This window comes from Pteropus medius, unplaced genomic scaffold (genome assembly GCF_902729225.1).
Source record: "Pteropus medius unplaced genomic scaffold, Ma_sr-lr_union100, whole genome shotgun sequence".
Taxonomy (NCBI): domain Eukaryota; kingdom Metazoa; phylum Chordata; class Mammalia; order Chiroptera; family Pteropodidae; genus Pteropus; species Pteropus medius.
In genome coordinates this window covers 4,331,032-4,347,933 of record NW_024356335.1, presented here as the reverse complement: position 1 = coordinate 4,347,933, position 16,902 = coordinate 4,331,032, and the positions used below count along the sequence as shown (strand labels likewise).

At 47.6% G+C, this 16,902-nt stretch overlaps 1 protein-coding gene and 1 non-coding gene across 12 annotated transcripts in view; one reads left to right on the top strand and one right to left on the bottom strand.

Annotated features, from left to right (window-relative positions):
* Window positions 1–16,902, bottom strand: part of SPTAN1 (spectrin alpha, non-erythrocytic 1) — a 57,728-nt gene that overhangs the window by 16,753 nt on the left and 24,073 nt on the right. For 4 of the 11 annotated variants that reach the window (XM_039861662.1, XM_039861660.1, XM_039861666.1 and 1 more), the window contains exons 19-37: window positions 16,596–16,813; window positions 15,693–15,785; window positions 15,205–15,339; window positions 13,894–14,042; window positions 12,782–12,841; window positions 11,419–11,617; window positions 10,146–10,250; window positions 9,744–9,767; window positions 8,750–8,785; window positions 6,842–6,889; window positions 6,009–6,100; window positions 5,537–5,681; window positions 5,237–5,418; window positions 3,511–3,610; window positions 3,161–3,358; window positions 2,913–3,059; window positions 2,065–2,168; window positions 1,799–1,961; window positions 1,417–1,431 (exon numbers count right to left, since the gene is read on the bottom strand). In XM_039861662.1, the coding sequence (XP_039717596.1) occupies window positions 1,417–1,431; window positions 1,799–1,961; window positions 2,065–2,168; window positions 2,913–3,059; window positions 3,161–3,358; window positions 3,511–3,610; window positions 5,237–5,418; window positions 5,537–5,681; window positions 6,009–6,100; window positions 6,842–6,889; window positions 8,750–8,785; window positions 9,744–9,767; window positions 10,146–10,250; window positions 11,419–11,617; window positions 12,782–12,841; window positions 13,894–14,042; window positions 15,205–15,339; window positions 15,693–15,785; window positions 16,596–16,813 (2,213 nt within the window). The remainder of the gene's footprint in view (window positions 1–1,416; window positions 1,432–1,798; window positions 1,962–2,064; window positions 2,169–2,912; window positions 3,060–3,160; window positions 3,359–3,510; window positions 3,611–5,236; window positions 5,419–5,536; window positions 5,682–6,008; window positions 6,101–6,841; window positions 6,890–8,749; window positions 8,786–9,743; window positions 9,768–10,145; window positions 10,251–11,418; window positions 11,618–12,781; window positions 12,842–13,893; window positions 14,043–15,204; window positions 15,340–15,692; window positions 15,786–16,595; window positions 16,814–16,902) is intronic. The other 7 variants (XM_039861664.1, XM_039861669.1, XM_039861661.1 and 4 more) reach the window with 4 other exon arrangements.
* On the top strand, window positions 9,090–9,208 carry LOC120601791 (5S ribosomal RNA). The gene has a single exon (XR_005652558.1). It is a non-coding gene; the product is annotated as a 5S ribosomal RNA (ribosomal RNA).

Here is a 16,902-nt window from a genome sequence, read left to right as displayed (position 1 = left end):
GGAAACGCTCCAGCTCGGGAGTAGGTGAATGAGTCAATTCTTAAATCAGCTGGACTAGCTATTTGGGAGTAAAGTCCCAAAATTACGTATCTTCTAACATTATGCAGAAGATGGCAATGGCCAACTGCAGTTTTGAATCTACCTGTACATAAATTTCATCCTCAGCTTTCTCCTTAGTGGACAGAAGCTCTAATAATAACACACACACGATCCCTCAACATCTAAGGCAGCGATCGCTACAAAGCGATGGAACTGACGGTCAGCCTGACCCCCCGTGACACAGGAGACGTCTACGGGTGCTGCGGACCTTGGCTTGACCGACTTCTCACGTGGTCGCTGTCATTATCAATACTCTTGGATGTTGTCAAAATCCAAGCTTGACTCTAGGTGGGAATTTCTTTTTCCTTTACTAGGAACTCGAGGGCTGGAGGAGCGATGGACTCAGGAATCTGGGCCTGACAAGGAGGGTATTTAAAATACACGAAGAAACAGGAGATGCGGAACACAAGACGCAAGTGCGAGGATGTAGCTATGGCATAATTCTGGGTGAGAAATGCAGGATCTCGAGAGAGTGTTATTTGAGGGAAAAAAAAGAACTAAAAAAAAAAAAGCAGTATAGCTGCGAAAGGATTCTGCATCGAATGTTTCATTTCAGGGGCAGCAACTGCCAAAGGATGGAGCCACCTGGCTGGCTGACTGCAGCACTAACACAAAGTGTCTTTGAGGTGTACTCCGGTGCCTGCACCCCAGAACAAGAACAGAGAGGGTCTCGGACACCCACAAATCCTGACAAAGCCCAATTTCCCCTCTTCTTCTGTTTCCTGTTCTGATCACTCTTAGGTTCGAATCCCACCTATTCTAATTCATTTCTTCCATTCACTTAAGTAACTTCTAAGCTATATTTTGACAGACAACTCCCTTTCGCTACCCCTTGAGTGACGTCCACGTGTACTTTAGCCCCTCACCCAGTTTCCTCTTAGATTTGGGAGATCGTGTGCCTCTCCGTGATCCCCAGCTGCCCGCTTCCTGTGGCCAGTGTGATGCTCTCACACCTTGCTAGATTCCTTGCCCTAGGGCCATGAGCCCACACAGAAAAGGCTGATTATTTCATTTTTTAAAAGCACCTCTGGAAAGAAAGCAGTCAACTACTGCCCCCCAAATCAAACATTGTACAGAACTTGCCTAAGTGATAAACCAAGAAGGGAAAGGGGAACGAAGGCTTGCAGGCTAATGACAACAGAGAAAGCCACATCCCACAGGGACACTTGAACGGGGTGTGATGGATGATTAGAAATGACGAGTATGGATGAAGAAACACCAGCAGACTATGTGTGACCACGACAATGAGAATCTATACAGAACAACACAAATACTGCAGCTCGTTTAACTAAAACTTTTAAAAAACAAAAAACTTACCAGCAGCTTGGAAAGCTACAAAAACAGATTAAAACAACAAGAGTTCAGTACACTGACGTGAATACACAAATCGGCTATTAAACAAACTCATTTTGCTGCCATACTTCCCCCGGGAAGCTCAGCGTTTGGGGACAGCAAATAGAAGGGGACCCTAGAGACTTTTTACGACAGATGTGGTATCGATAGAGACAAAGCAGCTTTGAAGTGGCTGACAATGTGCAAGGACCTTTCACCAGCTTGGCTCATGAGAATAATTCCCACTGGCTTGACCATGAGCGCACAGGTGTATAAGTGTACCCCCCTTCTAGAGATGTCGTCTTTAACGCCATCTACTCAAAGACACAGGCTACTCTGGAGATAACGGCCACCCCGCTCGGCTCACCTGGATGTTGGTGGGATCCTTATATGACTCATCGCTCGCGGTCTGTAATTTTTCGCTGATCCAAGCCTCAATCTCATCCACGTCCCGGCTGAACTGCTGCAGGGTTTGCGATTCTCCCAGCTTTGACCTCTTCTCAATCATCTGGGCTTTTAGACGTCGCCATCTGAGCAAGTGAAACCGAACTAGACGTGAACGTCCTTCAAGCAAGACCGGCCGCGGCTCTCACACAGGCGTGGTGGGACGTGTCCGCACCGTGGAACACCCACCTGTCCAAAACCTCATTGCGCCGGCTAGCAATGTCGCCTTTGGCATAGTGGCCGGCGGCGATGAGCTGGTCGGCAAAGGACTGCAGAGCGGCAATCTTTTCCTCCTGGGGGCAAACAGAGGCGTGAGGTCAAGGTGGGCCAGGTGGCTCTGCCCCGCCTGGACTGCAGGTCTTGAGGAGAGAACGGTTATTTTGGGTGACTGAGAACTAGCTGGTGGCAGGATCAGAATACACTGACACTTTAGAAGCAGAAGTGTAAAAAGCCAGAAGAAAGCTTGATTTCAATCATTATTAGAGTAGAGTTTAACTCAAGAAGACTCCGGGTCACACTGGGGTGGGGGGTGCGGGCAGTGGTGAGAACACCCGTAAATGTCACATTCAAAATTAGGCTTACTTAATAGGAAAAGGTTGTCAGATTTTCAATCAGGTGGTTTATAAACCATAGTTACACGTCTTTCTGATTTGGTTACGTTCGTACATTACCTTACTTGACTATAACTTCGTGTTTGTTTGCGTTCCAGTATTTTTTCCCCCTGTGACATCCCCCTTATTAAAACCTCAAAAACATCAGGATTCTTATGTAAAGTTTCAAAACTTACTTATGTAACTACCTTTTTTCCTAGACAGCGCAAGTATTCCTTGGCGATGTAACGGTCACTACGTTGCTTCTTTTGTGTAGTCAAAATCAAGTATTATAACTTAGGAGCGCTGCCAAAGCTCTCTAGCTGAATTAATGAAGTCGGTAACTAATTTTTACTCTAGTCATCAAGAGAGGAAAGGAGAACACGCCGACAGAGAGAGAACATTGGGGAAAATCCGGGTTTGGACTCTCAGGTACAAAGTCCTCACCTGGACATTAATGGCTTTGTCGAAGTCCTCGTGTTTTTTGATCAGGGCCTCCACACTGTCCAGCGAATCCCCTTTGTCTTCGGTATTCAGGAAGGCCTCCCGGGCAGCCATCCAGTTCTCCGCCTGCTCGCAGTCCCGATGAAACAGCTGAAGGAGGGGCGAGACAGGTGAGAAGATAGAACCTTTGACATAAAACACCTGGTCAGAAGCCCTCTGGCCCACGGGAAGCTCCTCTCCAGAACAGATACCTGCAGTTCAAGGCACTGATCCAGCATCATCCTGCGCTGCACCCAGGCCTTCTCCAAGTCTGTACGCTCCTGATCCAGAATGTCTAGTTTCTCCTTGATCTCTGGGCTGGCATAGTGCCCATGAGCCAACAGCTGCTGCCCAAACTGCTCAAATGCCTGGAAAGTGCCAGCCCTGGCATCAATTTCTGTCCGGTGTTCCTGCCAAGAGGAGGGAAGGGATTAGATAACTGGCGAAGATGCCCACTCTGATGTCAACCACCAACCCAAAACAAAAGGGGTGTGCGTGTGTGTGTGTGTGGGGCGGGTAACGATCTTCGCGGCCCACTGCAGCAACCAAGTTTCTGACCTACCTGGTGTCGTTCCAGCAAAGCTTCGGCTCCAGTGACATCCCTGGCCAGCTCGTCTGAGGACACCAACCCACGTATTCCGTTGATCCAAGACATGAGGTCCCTGGAAACCAGAGCCACAGAGGAACAGCTATTATGCTACCTGGCAAGTGAGCTCTCTGCCCAGGAAAAGAGGGAACCGCATAGTTCTTGTCTCAGAAGGTTATTTGTGGTTAATCTAGTCAATCTAATGAACAGGGCTGAATCTCTGGGCAAATTATTTCAAAGAGTCTTGTTCATCTTATCAATATATTAAAGAAAAAAAAATTCTTCGGAAGAAAAAACGGATTTATAACTAAAATCTTCCTGCCCTATAAAATAAATAACAGATTCTAACAAAGACAACAGCTGTGGTTAAATGTTTTACAACTGCAAATGAAAACACCTTTCTTTTAGGATTAAGCCATAAAAGCCCATGTCCTAGGCCTATGCATGCATTTAATTCAGCTTCTTACAGGTGTCCACACGCAAGGGCACAAAAATCAATGTGTAAGGCCATGTATCATATGCTGCCTTTTATATAACACACTTAGAACAGGCAAACCCATAAAGGCACAAAGCAGAATTGATGGGGTGTTCTTCTAGGGTGAGGACAAGTTTCAAAACTAGAGGGGTGGTCGTACAACACTGTGAATACACTAAATGTAACTGAACTACACACTTTAAGATGACTGTTACATGACCTTCACCTCAAAATAAGAAAACAAACACAACTGGGTCCTCCTACCAGAGGCCTGTGAAGGCCAAGAGCACCACCTGGCTGTTCTCACAACAGCAGAGGACGCGCCCCAGATCACTCACACACACTCACACACACACAGGTGTGCGAGAAAATGGTATTAGCACTAAAGTATATAAACGAAATGTCTGTCCTCAAGAGGTGCTATTAAACAAGCTACAAATCACCCATTCAGTGCAACGCCAGGCAGACTTTAAAAGACTGGTCCCGAGATCATGGGACATTCTACAAGGCAATGGGCCTGAACTCTTCAAAAATGTCAGCGTGACGACGCAGAGGGTGGAGGGGTCCTGTTCTAGATTAATACCAGACTACGAAATGCGATGATAATTGTCGACTGGATCCTGGACCAAAAAGTAAGCCTTGACTACAAAACACACACTGGTGACAACTGGATAAAACCGATTATGAACCAGCATTAAATACTGATGTGCCGCCGTCAAACTTCTGGGCTGGGATCATGGAAATGCAGTCACGCAGCAGAAAGCCCTTGGCCTTAGCTGCGTGCTGGAGGATTTGGGCTACAGTGCGATGTATCTGCAACCTGCTTTCATGTAGTGGAAAATCAAAAGTATAGACAGAGAGAAAACAAAGGTGACAAAAAGTTAGGGACTTTGGATGAAGGGCATCATGGGTGTTCACTTTTATTCTTTCCATTTCTCTGTAGCCCTGAAGTTTCTCTAAAAGAAAAAAAAAAGTTCGTGGAAATGACTAAGGTACATCTATTTTAAGTAAAAAATATGTCTAAGAAAAAACATAACTGTGTGGCAGGCGGAGGGGGAGATGTGTGTGCACGTACGCGCGCCTGTGTGGACGCGAACTCGGGTAAGGAGCAGACATACTTGTGCCTTTTTGGCATTCGGCAGTCTGACTGTTTCGCATTTGGCATAAATTACCCTCCCAGGGAGAAGGACCACTAGACGGTCCTCCGCGTGAGCGAGGGCCTCTCACCGGAAGTCGCTGAGGAAGCGCTGCAGGTCGTGCGAGTCGCCCAGCTTGGCTTTGCGCTGGTCTGCACGCTTCCCCAGGCTGCTCCACGCCTGGTTTAACTCCGTGCACTTCTCTTGGAGGTCCTCGGCCGACTCGGGGTGAGACTGGATCAGGCGCTCGGCTGTTTCCCCGAGGGAATTTACCTGGGTGGGGGAGGGGAGTGGTAAATAAGCAAGAAATAAGGGGGCTCTGCTCTGTAGAACGTAAGACCTGGCTCTGCCTTAGGCACAACCGCAGGAAGCCAACTCTGCAGCCTCTCACCTTGTCGCCGAGAGCCGCGAGGTCTCTCTCAAAACCCTCGTGTTTGCGCTGCAGGGCTTGGACGCTGGCCAGGTCGTGACCATAATTGTCTGTGTTTAGAGCCTGATTCTTCTCTTCGATCCACTCTTTGGTTTCATCAGCATCTCTACAGGCGAGACAGACATTCAAGTCAAAAAATGCTGAGTGTAGCTGCCTTGATTACAGGACAAACAGGAACGTTTTCTTTGGCTGGCATGTGTACATTTTTCAGCGGTTACCACCCATAGCTCTAAATAGTCAAAGACACACATTTGCTCACTTAGGAGTATTTACTGAGCATCCGCCCTCTGTCAGGCACGGTCCCAGATGCCAGAGCACAACTATCAATGAGCCCAGCTGTCACTCTCAGAGCTTAGCGAGCAAGTGTGAGGACTGAGGGGGCAAGCCCAGCAGTCGTAGAGTCTCCCTGTCCCAGCCCTGTGCTGGCCCTCACCTGTGGAACCTCTGCACCTCATGGGCGCTGCCCAGGAGCTGGCTCCGCTCCTCGGCCAGCTGCTGCAGGGACCGCCAACGCTCATTCAGCTCCTGCAGGAGGACAGTAGAGCGTCAGGCCCACGCCAGATGCTGTGAGAAAGGCCAAAGCACTGGTGCTTTAACTTGAAAGGAAAGACTGGGACACAAATCATGTCCTCTTTCCAACCTTCCTATTTGAACACATCAGTGCGCAACTACAGCAAAATTCCAGAAAGTCAGAACCTTGCCAAAGCTAGCCGAATCTGACGGCGTGAACGTTCCCAACACCTGACCTGGAATCACCTTCGATACAGCTGACTCCACCTCACTCTCAGCTCCTAGCCTACCGCCTGCCGTGTAGCAACTACTTCGCAAATAACTGCCAGGTGGATAAATCCCAGAGTCTACTGCCTCCGAAGACCGAGCCTGCTGCATCACCGGGCCTCAGCAGGCCTGAGAATACAGGAGTGCCAGGGCAAGAGACAAACCACCCTGGGGTCCAGAAAAAAAGAGGCCGAACCTCTCCTGCCAGGAGGCAAGAGAGGCAGCCACTGCCTTCTGGACAATAAGCTCCTTGCAGCTCCTGGACCTCCTGGGACCTAAGGGAAGGCTAACTCTGTGAAGACCTGAAGAGTTCGTGGCCGGGCAAGCCAACCTCGGTGCACAAAGAGAGTTAATACTGGCTCAGGACACCCTTGGACCCAGGAGGGTGACGTGTGCGACAGCTTACACAACTTATCAGGACAAGATTTCCACGAAGACAGGAGAAGGAAACTGGTGAAGGAGGCAGAGGGACTGGTCGTGGTTTCTTACCTTGATGGAATTAAAGGTGGCCACGGTGTGAACCATCAGGCGAGCAGACTATGTGGGGGAGGAAAGCAGAAGAGCAAAAGTAATCAAGCGTCTGCCAATTAAAGGACAAAAATCTGAGATGCAAGTGCCATTTAGTTCCCGATCGTCAACCAAAATTAACTTAAAAGGATACTGTCAGAAATCTGAGCAGCACCATTGATAAAAGTATCAACCACCAGAGAGTCATGGAAACACCCAAGTGCACAATTAGATGACACTCAATGATTAATTTTCCTTGATGAAGAGTGAAAATAGTGAAAAACGCCATTAAAACAGCTGGTTGGTCAGAAAAAACAGCTCAAAGGTTCACGGTTAGTGTCTTTTTCTTATCCATACTACAGAACAGTCCAGAAAACATAATTTAACAAATGCTAGCAGCTAAGACTGTTTAACAGGCAAGCAGACCAATAATTTTATTTCTAATTATGGTTATCGGGCTGCTGTTGTTTTTAAGTATCTCCTTGAACTAAAGGCAACAGCCTTACCAGATAAAAAAAAACGTAAACCAACGAATTAGCTTTCTTCCCATCAACATAGTTACTTCTTTTAAAAATGAAATGTCCCTTGGGATCTCAGAGCCCACTTCATTTCACCTGAAACTCCATTTGGCACCCACTGTGATGCCCACGATCTTCAGGGCATGCAAAATAAAAAAAAAGGGGGGGCCAACCTGGGACGCAGAGAGGCTCATCAGATGTTCCTGATACACACAGGTGACATTTTCGACCACCGTGGGTGTGTACAGGATTCAGGAGGTAGACACCCACTGTCTCTAATCCATTTTAGAAATAAGTCTTGGTGTTTATAAAGCCATTTCTGAAAGAATTTACATTTCTGAAAGAAAACCTGTCACCAGAAAAACTGCCAGGTCAGACAGGTAAGGCTGTTGCCCGTTCACGTCACCAATGATCACATTTTGCTATATAAGAAAAAAATTAACATTGAGAAAAGGGGAGAAAGCGAAATTAAAGCCTATTTAATAAGAAAAGTCAGAGCCTGGAGGGGTAGGAGGCAGGAAAAACAGAGCCTTCACCTCAGCCCTCAGACAAGGAGACCGCGGCGGGGAGACGCACCCCCCTCGCAGGGCTGGTGGCGGGAGGCTTTTTTGTTTCTAGGTTTTCATGCGTTCTTCCCATCTTAGGAAAAGTGCCCTTTTAAAGTAGAAACCTGCTCTCACTTGCCTGCCGATAACTCAAGCAACGTGCTCCTGAAGCGCTGGGTCAGGAGGAAAGAAGCTAAGCATCTAGGATGTGGGCAGCTAGCTGCAGAATCCTGGCTAGAAACACCGCATACAAAAAAAGCCTCTCTCCTGTGCTCCTGGTCAAGCTCCAGCCCGGCCTCGCCTGGAACGACGGCCGTTCTAGCTGGTAAACACCTGGACACCTCTTATTCCTCCCTTTCTCATCTCCCTCGGGATTCAGTGTCTTCTGGGCAGGCTTTCGTAGGCCACAGAGAAAGTGGTCAGGCAGACTACGAATGACTCTTTCCTCCCCTTTTCATTCTCGGTCCTTTTCTTGTTCACGTCATGTCCTTTTGGGCTGCAAACCTACGAGTGGACCACGCCCGACTACGCAGTGCCACCTCTGCGGAGTCCATTCTGGCAGCAACGTGGGGAATAAATGCCATCTAAGTGGACTCGTCCTCGAGCGTCTGCGTCGGAACATTTTAGCTCTATTCATCAACACGTTTTAAGAGAGAACAGATTCAAAAAATGCAGGGTCAGAGAGAAACCAGCCCAAACGAGTCCAGAAATGACCAAAGGTTCAAAACAAGCCTGAATGCTCAGGAGCAGGCACGCCGGAAAAGGACATAAAATACTTTTGTTCCCATACCACCTTTGGAAACAATTATGTGCAAAGGAGTTCTTACCTTCCAGGGGGAGGCTGTCTTGGAATCGGTGTCATCCTAGTCAAAGGAGGAAGAGTTTAGGCAGCCATGCAATTGACACAAAAAACACCCCACCCTTCCTTCTAATGAACCCAAACAGCACTTAGAGGTTACCATTGGGTGAGAGCAAGCTGCAAAGCTGCTTGAGGAAAATGAAGCAAACAAATAGGAGAGAAAAATTCTGTTCATGCCGAAAAAATGAGAAAATTTGAAAATGACCAACTCATTTTCATATGATTCTTTGAAAAAAGGTAATAAATAAACCAAAAAGATTAAACGCTTTTTTAGAAAACTGAAGAGATAAAAACTTCACTGGTCTCTAGTCTACGGCCATGCCACCCTGAACAAGCCCGATCCCGTCTGATCTCGGAAGCTCAGCAGGGTCGGGCCTGGTTAGTACTTGGATGGGAGACCACCTAGGAAGACCAGGTGCTGTAGGTGTAAAAAATAAAAAAATAAGGGATTATAAACTGACGAGGTCCTTACAATCTGTAAGGTCAACCAAGGGTTGCCTCGCCTAAAAAAAAACCAAACAAACAACTTCACTGGTCTCTTGGAGAATGGCAAATAGAAATCAATGTACCAATGTGCAAGGTGAAGAGATGAAGGTATACCAAAAATGATGAAAGTAAGAAGAAATACAAATTAGCAGTTGCAAATAGTCATGGCTGTAGAGTACGGCATAGAGGATGTAGTGAATGTTACTGTAACTCTGTGTGGGTGGTGCCAGATGGGTGCTAGAGTGACTGGGAACATCATCTCATAAATTACATGAACATCTAGCCATTGCACTGTACACCTGAGACTAAAATAAAAAAAGTAACCGGCGTCTGCTATTTCTTTCCCAGATTTTTACACACAAAGGGCAGGTCTGAGGTTCAGGAACAGAAATCCTTAAGAGGCTCTTGACTTTATATTCTTCCTAAAGTCTATGCCGTCTCACGTTCGAGTTCCACATGAAGCACCTGGGACTTACCCTTGGCATCATGCCATACACCTCCTACAAAGAAAAAGAGACATCAGCGTTAACATTAGAGGAAACACACAGCTCTCAGTAACACTCGCTACTGTCAACCTGGAGACACAGGACGGTTAAAAAATGACGGACAGCCCACCTGGAGATACCAGTAAAGCCTTTTGTTTAAGGAATGAATGAGTTTATTATCAGTTAAAAGCTACAGAAATATGAAACAACTTTCACAATATTTAACGGGTATAAAAAGAAGACAGGAGGCGTTCTCCTTGCTCTGTGAAGGTGAGGGAGACTAGTGCACGGAAGAGAAACACGGAGGACCTGACCTACACCCTGGGCTATGAAAAACACAGGAAGGAACCAAGCTGCTTCCTCATGGCAACAGAGCAAGATCCTGATACCTACCTGCTGCTGGACTGCCTGCACCTCCTCTGCCATGAGACCTTCAGACTCCAGGTCTTCAGCCACCTTGTTGATGTCTTTCAGCCGTGACTCATTGGCCTTCAGATCCTTTAAAGCAAAAGCCATAACTAAGACTCACAAGAGCAAGTTGAAGAAGGAAGGTGACAGATTTTCATGAGCTACAGTTTGTGCCTATAAAATTGTGCCTGTTCAATAGGTATCCTATGAATTAGTTATTGTATTTCTCGACAGTGACATAAATCAGGAAATCCTGATTTAAGAATACAATTGGGTATTGGAAATAGTCGGTCTCAATTTTACTTAATAAACTGTAGTTAACAAATCATCATTTTGGTTGAATGGAGATCTTTAAAGAGCCTTTCTTGGGAACGAAGACACGATGACTAGAATGCGATGACATTTTGATGCTAGGCGCTTTGGGAGAAAAACCCCCAAACTCATTTTAATTGGTTATGAGAATTCTTTTAAACCAAGAAATGCATAAACCAAATGTGGAACATGCATGGGATGCATTACTATTTAGCCACAAAAAGTAGTGGAGTAGTAACGTGCTACAAAGACGAATGCTTGAAAACATGCTCAGAGAAAGCAGTCATAAATAGCCACATATGATCCCATTCATAGAAAACGTCCAGAATACGTAAATCTGGAGACAAAACGCAGACCTGCAGGTGGCCGGGGCTGGCGTGTGATGGGGATGCCCGCTTAATGGCGCATGCTTTCCTTTTGCAGTGATAAAAGTGTTTTGGAACTCTTAGAGACAGGTGATGATTGCACAACCTGTGACTATACCAAATGCCTCCAAATCGTATACTTTAAAAGTTACCCGTGTGTTCTGTGAATTTTACCCCAACTGAAAAAAAACATTTTTGCGCATTTCTGTATTTTTGGGTTAGCAGAGTCCTAAACCAACATGAAGAGAAACTGCATGTACTTCCTTGGAACTAAACCGACCCAAGAGAAGTTTGGGTTGAAGTCATTTAAAGTCTACAGCCATGCCACCCTGAACGTGCCGGATCCTGTCTGATCGCGGAAGCTAAGCAGGGTCGGGCCCGGTTAGTACTTGGATGGGAGACCACCTGGTCAGGCGCTATAGGCATAATAAAAAAAAAACAATAAAATAAAGTCATTTAAAAATAGCTACACAAATGGCAGAATATAAGTTATGTGATTTTCACTCTAGTGATCTGTGGTCAAAAGTTAAGAGAGCCGTTCGTAAAACGATTTCCTGGCTCAGCTGCAAGGCCCCCCGCACCTTCTGGAAGTCGTCGAACTTCTTCTGCAGCACTTCGACCTGCTCCAAGTCCGCGCCAACCTCTTCACTTGTCAGAGCCGCTTCCTTCTCGTTGATCCACTGCTGGAGCTCGTTCGCTTCACGGAACAACATAAACTTCTTACAACTCTTCTCCAACATGCCTTTCCGCTTTTCACCCAGTTCCAGCAAAGAATGGTATCTGACAGTATTCGAGAGGGGGACAAGAGAGGGCAAGGACGGCAGTTAGCTCCCTACAGAGGCTCTACCCCTAACATCGAGGAAGCCACCAGGTGTCTCCGAGATGTGGCTCCAAGGCGATGGGTGGAATGAGAATGCCCTGGTGACCATGTACCAGAACGCAGATGAAGATGAAGAGCCTCAGGTCCCACTATCGCCACCGGGATAAGCACACGTGTTCTGCTCACCACTGGGTGTCTACGACAGCCAGGCACAGGCATCCCTGGGCCAACTGCGCACTTATGACATCACAACCACAAATGACGGAGACCCAGCGTTTAGCACAGAAATACAGGGTTCATGCAACTACGGCTCAGAGGTGAGATGAGTCTGCTGGGCATGACGTATAGTGTTCCTCCTCTCTCATAATTTATTCTCTGAGCAGCCCTCAGGCAGTGGGGGAAGGCACAGAGCTTTAAATAGCCTCACATGAAAATAAATAAATAAATAAATAGCCTCATACGGCATGTTAGTAACTCTGGAACGGCAGGAAATGTCTGAAACGATACATTCATTTCTTGGAAAAGTGTTGCCAACTTCAGAAGGAAAATCGGGTAGGATACGGAGTATCTGTACCTTTTCATTAGCTAGAAAATTCCGTAAGAAGAATCCAAGAATATTCTAGCTCTTTGGAACTAAAAATACAAAAGACTGAACTCCTGTATCTTTGGAGATATGAAAGGACAAACTCGGTAACAGTTAAAAAAAAAAAGATCTAGAATCACCATTGCATCTGAGCGTCTCAAAATAAAATAAAAAAGCAACGAGTTATGAAGCAGTAGAGCACTTTTAAGAGAGGCATTTCCCTTCCTTCCAATTAAGGAACACTAGAGAACCAGCCCTCGGGTTTGCGGCTGACAGTAGCTGGTCCGCCACAGTAGGCGACGGGGGGAACCAACACCATTCTGAACACACAGCTGCACACGGAAGCAACCAAGGGAAGCAGCGGCCGTCAACTGACACAGCTTCACCGACACCTGTCCCTGCGTGAGCCAAAGCCGCAGCGCAGAGACGCGGTCCCGCCCACCACCTCGTCTCTCTGGTGACCGAGTGCCCTCACGAGAAGCGGCAGGGACGGGCAGCAGAGCCATGGACACGGGCGCCCAGCGAGGCCACGCCTACTCACAGTTCTTCCACCTGTTTCATACGCAGGGACACACTGCCGGCCTCCTTAGTTATGCGTGTCCTGCACAGAGGGGCACAGCAAAAGCATGCACAGATTAGTGGGTCCATCCACAGGGAGAAGCGGTGGCTCCAACTGGTGCCGGGATGGTGGATGCTCCAAGGGGGGAAAATTAAGGAGCCATTCAAAAGCTCTCGGAAGCAGGCCAGGCCATGAATAAAATCACAGTAGAGAAACAGCAGGATTTTTTAATCAGAGAAGTTAGTTCACCTTCATTTTCCTGAAAATTCTGCCATGGTTAAGGCAGTATGTTTTCCTGCGCTGGAAACACCGGTAACTCCACAGAGCAAGGCCAGGGAATAAAATGACAGCCCCAAGAAAACACTTTAACTCAGAGCTAATACACAACTTTGGTCATGTATCTGGTTCACTTTTTTGCTCTCATATTTATGATTCAGGCCAAAATCTCTCACTCATCTTAACAGTAACAGAAAAAATCTCTGTAAGTGTATACATAACTGATCTTTTCAGAAATCATTAAGATCAGAAAAGTTCAGTTACTCTCAACTTGAGTGAACGTATATTCTGGATCTCTCCCAAGTGTCCAAAGCTGTTGATTCCACTAGTGGAGTTAGGTGTGCCCTAAAGGAGGGACACAGGTCAGGCCGGGGACCAAGGACAGAGCCATTACCAAATAAACTCTATCCTCAGAACACAAAGCCATGGGAGAGAGAGCAGCTCTCTAAACGGCCTTTTAAAAGGGGCAGAGCTGTATGGGTGTGGGACACCCGAACTTGTCATTTCAGAAAGCAGCTCCTGAACCGGAAGACAAAGGTTCAGATATTAACAATCAAAAAAAAAAAATGCTGTTTAAGAAAAAAACAATGTGGGAAGAAAACAAAACAAAGGAAAATAAAGGTATGAGTCTGCAGTTCAAACAGGGTATTGTGGGTTAAAGGTGATGGGAAAGCAGGAAGAGTATGTCCCTGAGGGCAGATGGGGACCCAAAGAACGCTTGTTCCAGAAGCCTGAGGACACTGCCTAAACCTCGCTCCAGGGTGATGCAGATTACCCCGAGTGACACCTGGACCTTTACAATCGACTGTCGCCCTTACTGGTTGTCAATCTGCTCCTGCCGCAGCGCTATGCTGCCTTGCTCCTCCAGAAGGTTCTCCCGGGAGGCCGACTGGGCGGGGTCCAATTTCTTCACGTATGCAGCTGGCACGAAACCCTGGCGGTCGTTCACTTCCACCTTCCACCAGTCCTAAGGACACAAAGCGGGAGACTGAGCGCAAACTCCGTCCCCAAGAAAAGGCAACACCAAGGAGGCCTGCGTGTGTGTTCGCAAGCACACGCGACACACCGAGGAGAGCTCTAACCATGCTAAGAGGATCTTCTGTCCGTGTCACAGTCACTTGGCACAAGGACTGAAATTTCGGTCCCTTCGTGACTCGCCAAGTACGGAGAGGGTCAGGAATGAAGTGATGACACCCAACATGTAGGACGTCCTTCGCTTTGCTAAAACACCAGAGCTGTGCTATCCCGTAGCAGCCACTAGCCACGTGTGGCTATGTAACTTTCAATAAACTAAAATTAAACGAAAAACTCAGTTGCGCTTGTCAACTGGTGCTTGATAACCACACGAGGCTAGTAGCTACTGCAGGGCCAGCACAGACTTAGAAAATTTCTGCCATCACAGAAAGTTCTCCTGGACACCGCTGCTCTGGAATAACCCAGTCAGACCGGAGGGCTGGTTTAGGTTTAAATTAGCACCAACAGAAAGATACAAATTCCGGGTTTTCTCAAGCTCTCCCTACTAGGGTAAACTGAGGATGAGGAAATAAGGAGGTTCCCAACAATGGCTGAGCACACCTCTCCACCTCCCCAAGGTGGGAGGAAAGAGCCCTCGGGATGAGTCGGATAACATGTGGAGCACCGTGCACCCCCACTTCAAGGCCGCTGTCAAACCAGAACGTCAAGGAAGAAAGGCTGAGGAACCAGGCGGCATTTAACTCTGAGAAGAGTGTCTCGGGGTGACGGCACAGCTATCTTCAACTGTCTACTGTGGCCGTACAGCCGAGATTCCAAATGGCCGGACGCAGCATGGATCTGCAGTTACGCACAAGCTGACTGTCGCTTGCGAGGGAAGGAATTCCACCTGGAGGTGTTCAACCGTGAGAAGAGCTGCCGCAGACAGTCACACACCACGGGCAGGTGTTCAGGAAGACAGACTGACGACCTTCCCGATCATACATGATACGGGATAAACTTACATGATGTGGGACACTGATGAGGAAACTAACAGCTCTTCAAATGTGACATCGGCCCCACTTTGGGAAGACGCAATCAATGACCCAACGACACCCGAATGAGCAAAATCGATGGTGTCGACGGAAAGACACACACAACCACTTTCTGCGCCTTGCCTTGTTGGTGCTGTTGAGCAAGGTGAGAATATCTCCCTTTTTCATGGTGACCTCTCGAGGACTCTTCTCCTGATAGTCATAGAGGGCCAAGACCAGCTCCTTCCCAGTCTCGTCATCCATGGGGGCCACTTGTTGCTAAAAAGCCAAAGGAAGGGCCAACACAATTAAATTAAGGACGTTTATGACATGTCATGGAAGCACACGACAGAGTACAGCATTGACGGCTGTACCAAATTTACCAAATACGAGTTTATGAGCGTTTTTCTCTGACACTACCAATAAAACCTGATTCAGGGACTTCGGCTGTCCAATGTCTTTAAAAATCTCCTTCTAAACAGCCCATACACCTTTGTGGCATAAGACTTTCACAGTGAGGTCACAAGAACGTTGCCTGCGACCACGACACCTGCGGACAGGCTCTGGGTCCTGCCACTTTCGCTGCCTCCCACAAGTTACTAAAACTGCTGACAGTACAGCCACACACTCACCCGGCAGGACTGCGCTTGCTCCCGCAGGGCCTGAATGCTGCTGCCATAGGCGCTGAGGTCCGACATCAAAGCTTCGTGTTTCTTGAGGAGAGCCTGGAACCGAAATCACAGTGACGCAGTGCGAGGAGCCAGAGCCTCCCTCCCCAGCTGCCGCGCCAACGTGCCACACTCCTCTTAAATCTTCAGTTATGTGATAACGTGACGCTTCCCTACCCCTTCCTAATAAACGTTCAATTTGGAGGAAATATTGTGACTTCAAGGATCTTTTCGGCCTGGCTTTACGTAACCATGCCATACTCGAAATACAAAAGGGAATGTAAAGACCAGCAGCAGCAACTGAGCAGTGAACCCACCACCCATCTTAAGAAGCAGGATCCAGGTTAAGTTGAAGCTGCCCCATGTACCACCCTTGTGGAGGAGCGCCCCTTCCCTCGACACATTCGGTGCTGCTTCTTTCTCTACTACCGTTTTCAAAGCTTTTCAGTTCTCTCATCTCTTGGGAAAATCAAAGAACTCATGTCGCTATCCAACTCATTCCGGCTTTGGGGAAAGACTGGCAAAAAAACAGGTAGGCGCAGGGACTATGACTAGACCTTTACAAATAAAATTTAAGAGCTTCAGTCCAAAACCAGATAACTAACAAAAATTTGTGCTGACGTGCGCATGCGTGTAGTGGACGGAAAAGACAAGGAGAATTTCGCTTTTAACGACGATGGCATAAAATTTTCTTTCTTCTTTGCATGACTGACTTCCATAATAAAAAGTGGAAAAAACCAAACTCGAAAACCCCTTAACAATCAATATGACACTGTACCTCCCACACTTGGTCACTTTCCTAACCGGCCTTCCAGCCTGAGCCCCGGGCAGGTTCCCCGGCAAGCGCGACACGCCCCAAGCTGTCACCTCGGCGGAGTCCTCGTCCTTCCCGTAGTCGGTGCTACCCACGATGGGCTCCTTCTCCCGCATCCAGGATTCGGCCTCGTTGGCATCGGCGAAGTACTGTTGGGCCTGCAGCGAGTCCTCCAGGTCCTGCCGCCGCTGTGAAGCTTTCGACTTGAGTGACTCCCACTTCTGGTTCAGTTCGTTGAGCTTGGCCTTCACGTCCTCTGCGGCGAAATGGCCTGGGAGGCGGGTAGGGGAAGGGAGAACACAGAAAAGCATGGTGACATGCTGCAGAAAGACAAGAAAGGTCTTCTGTGTGCTCACCTTC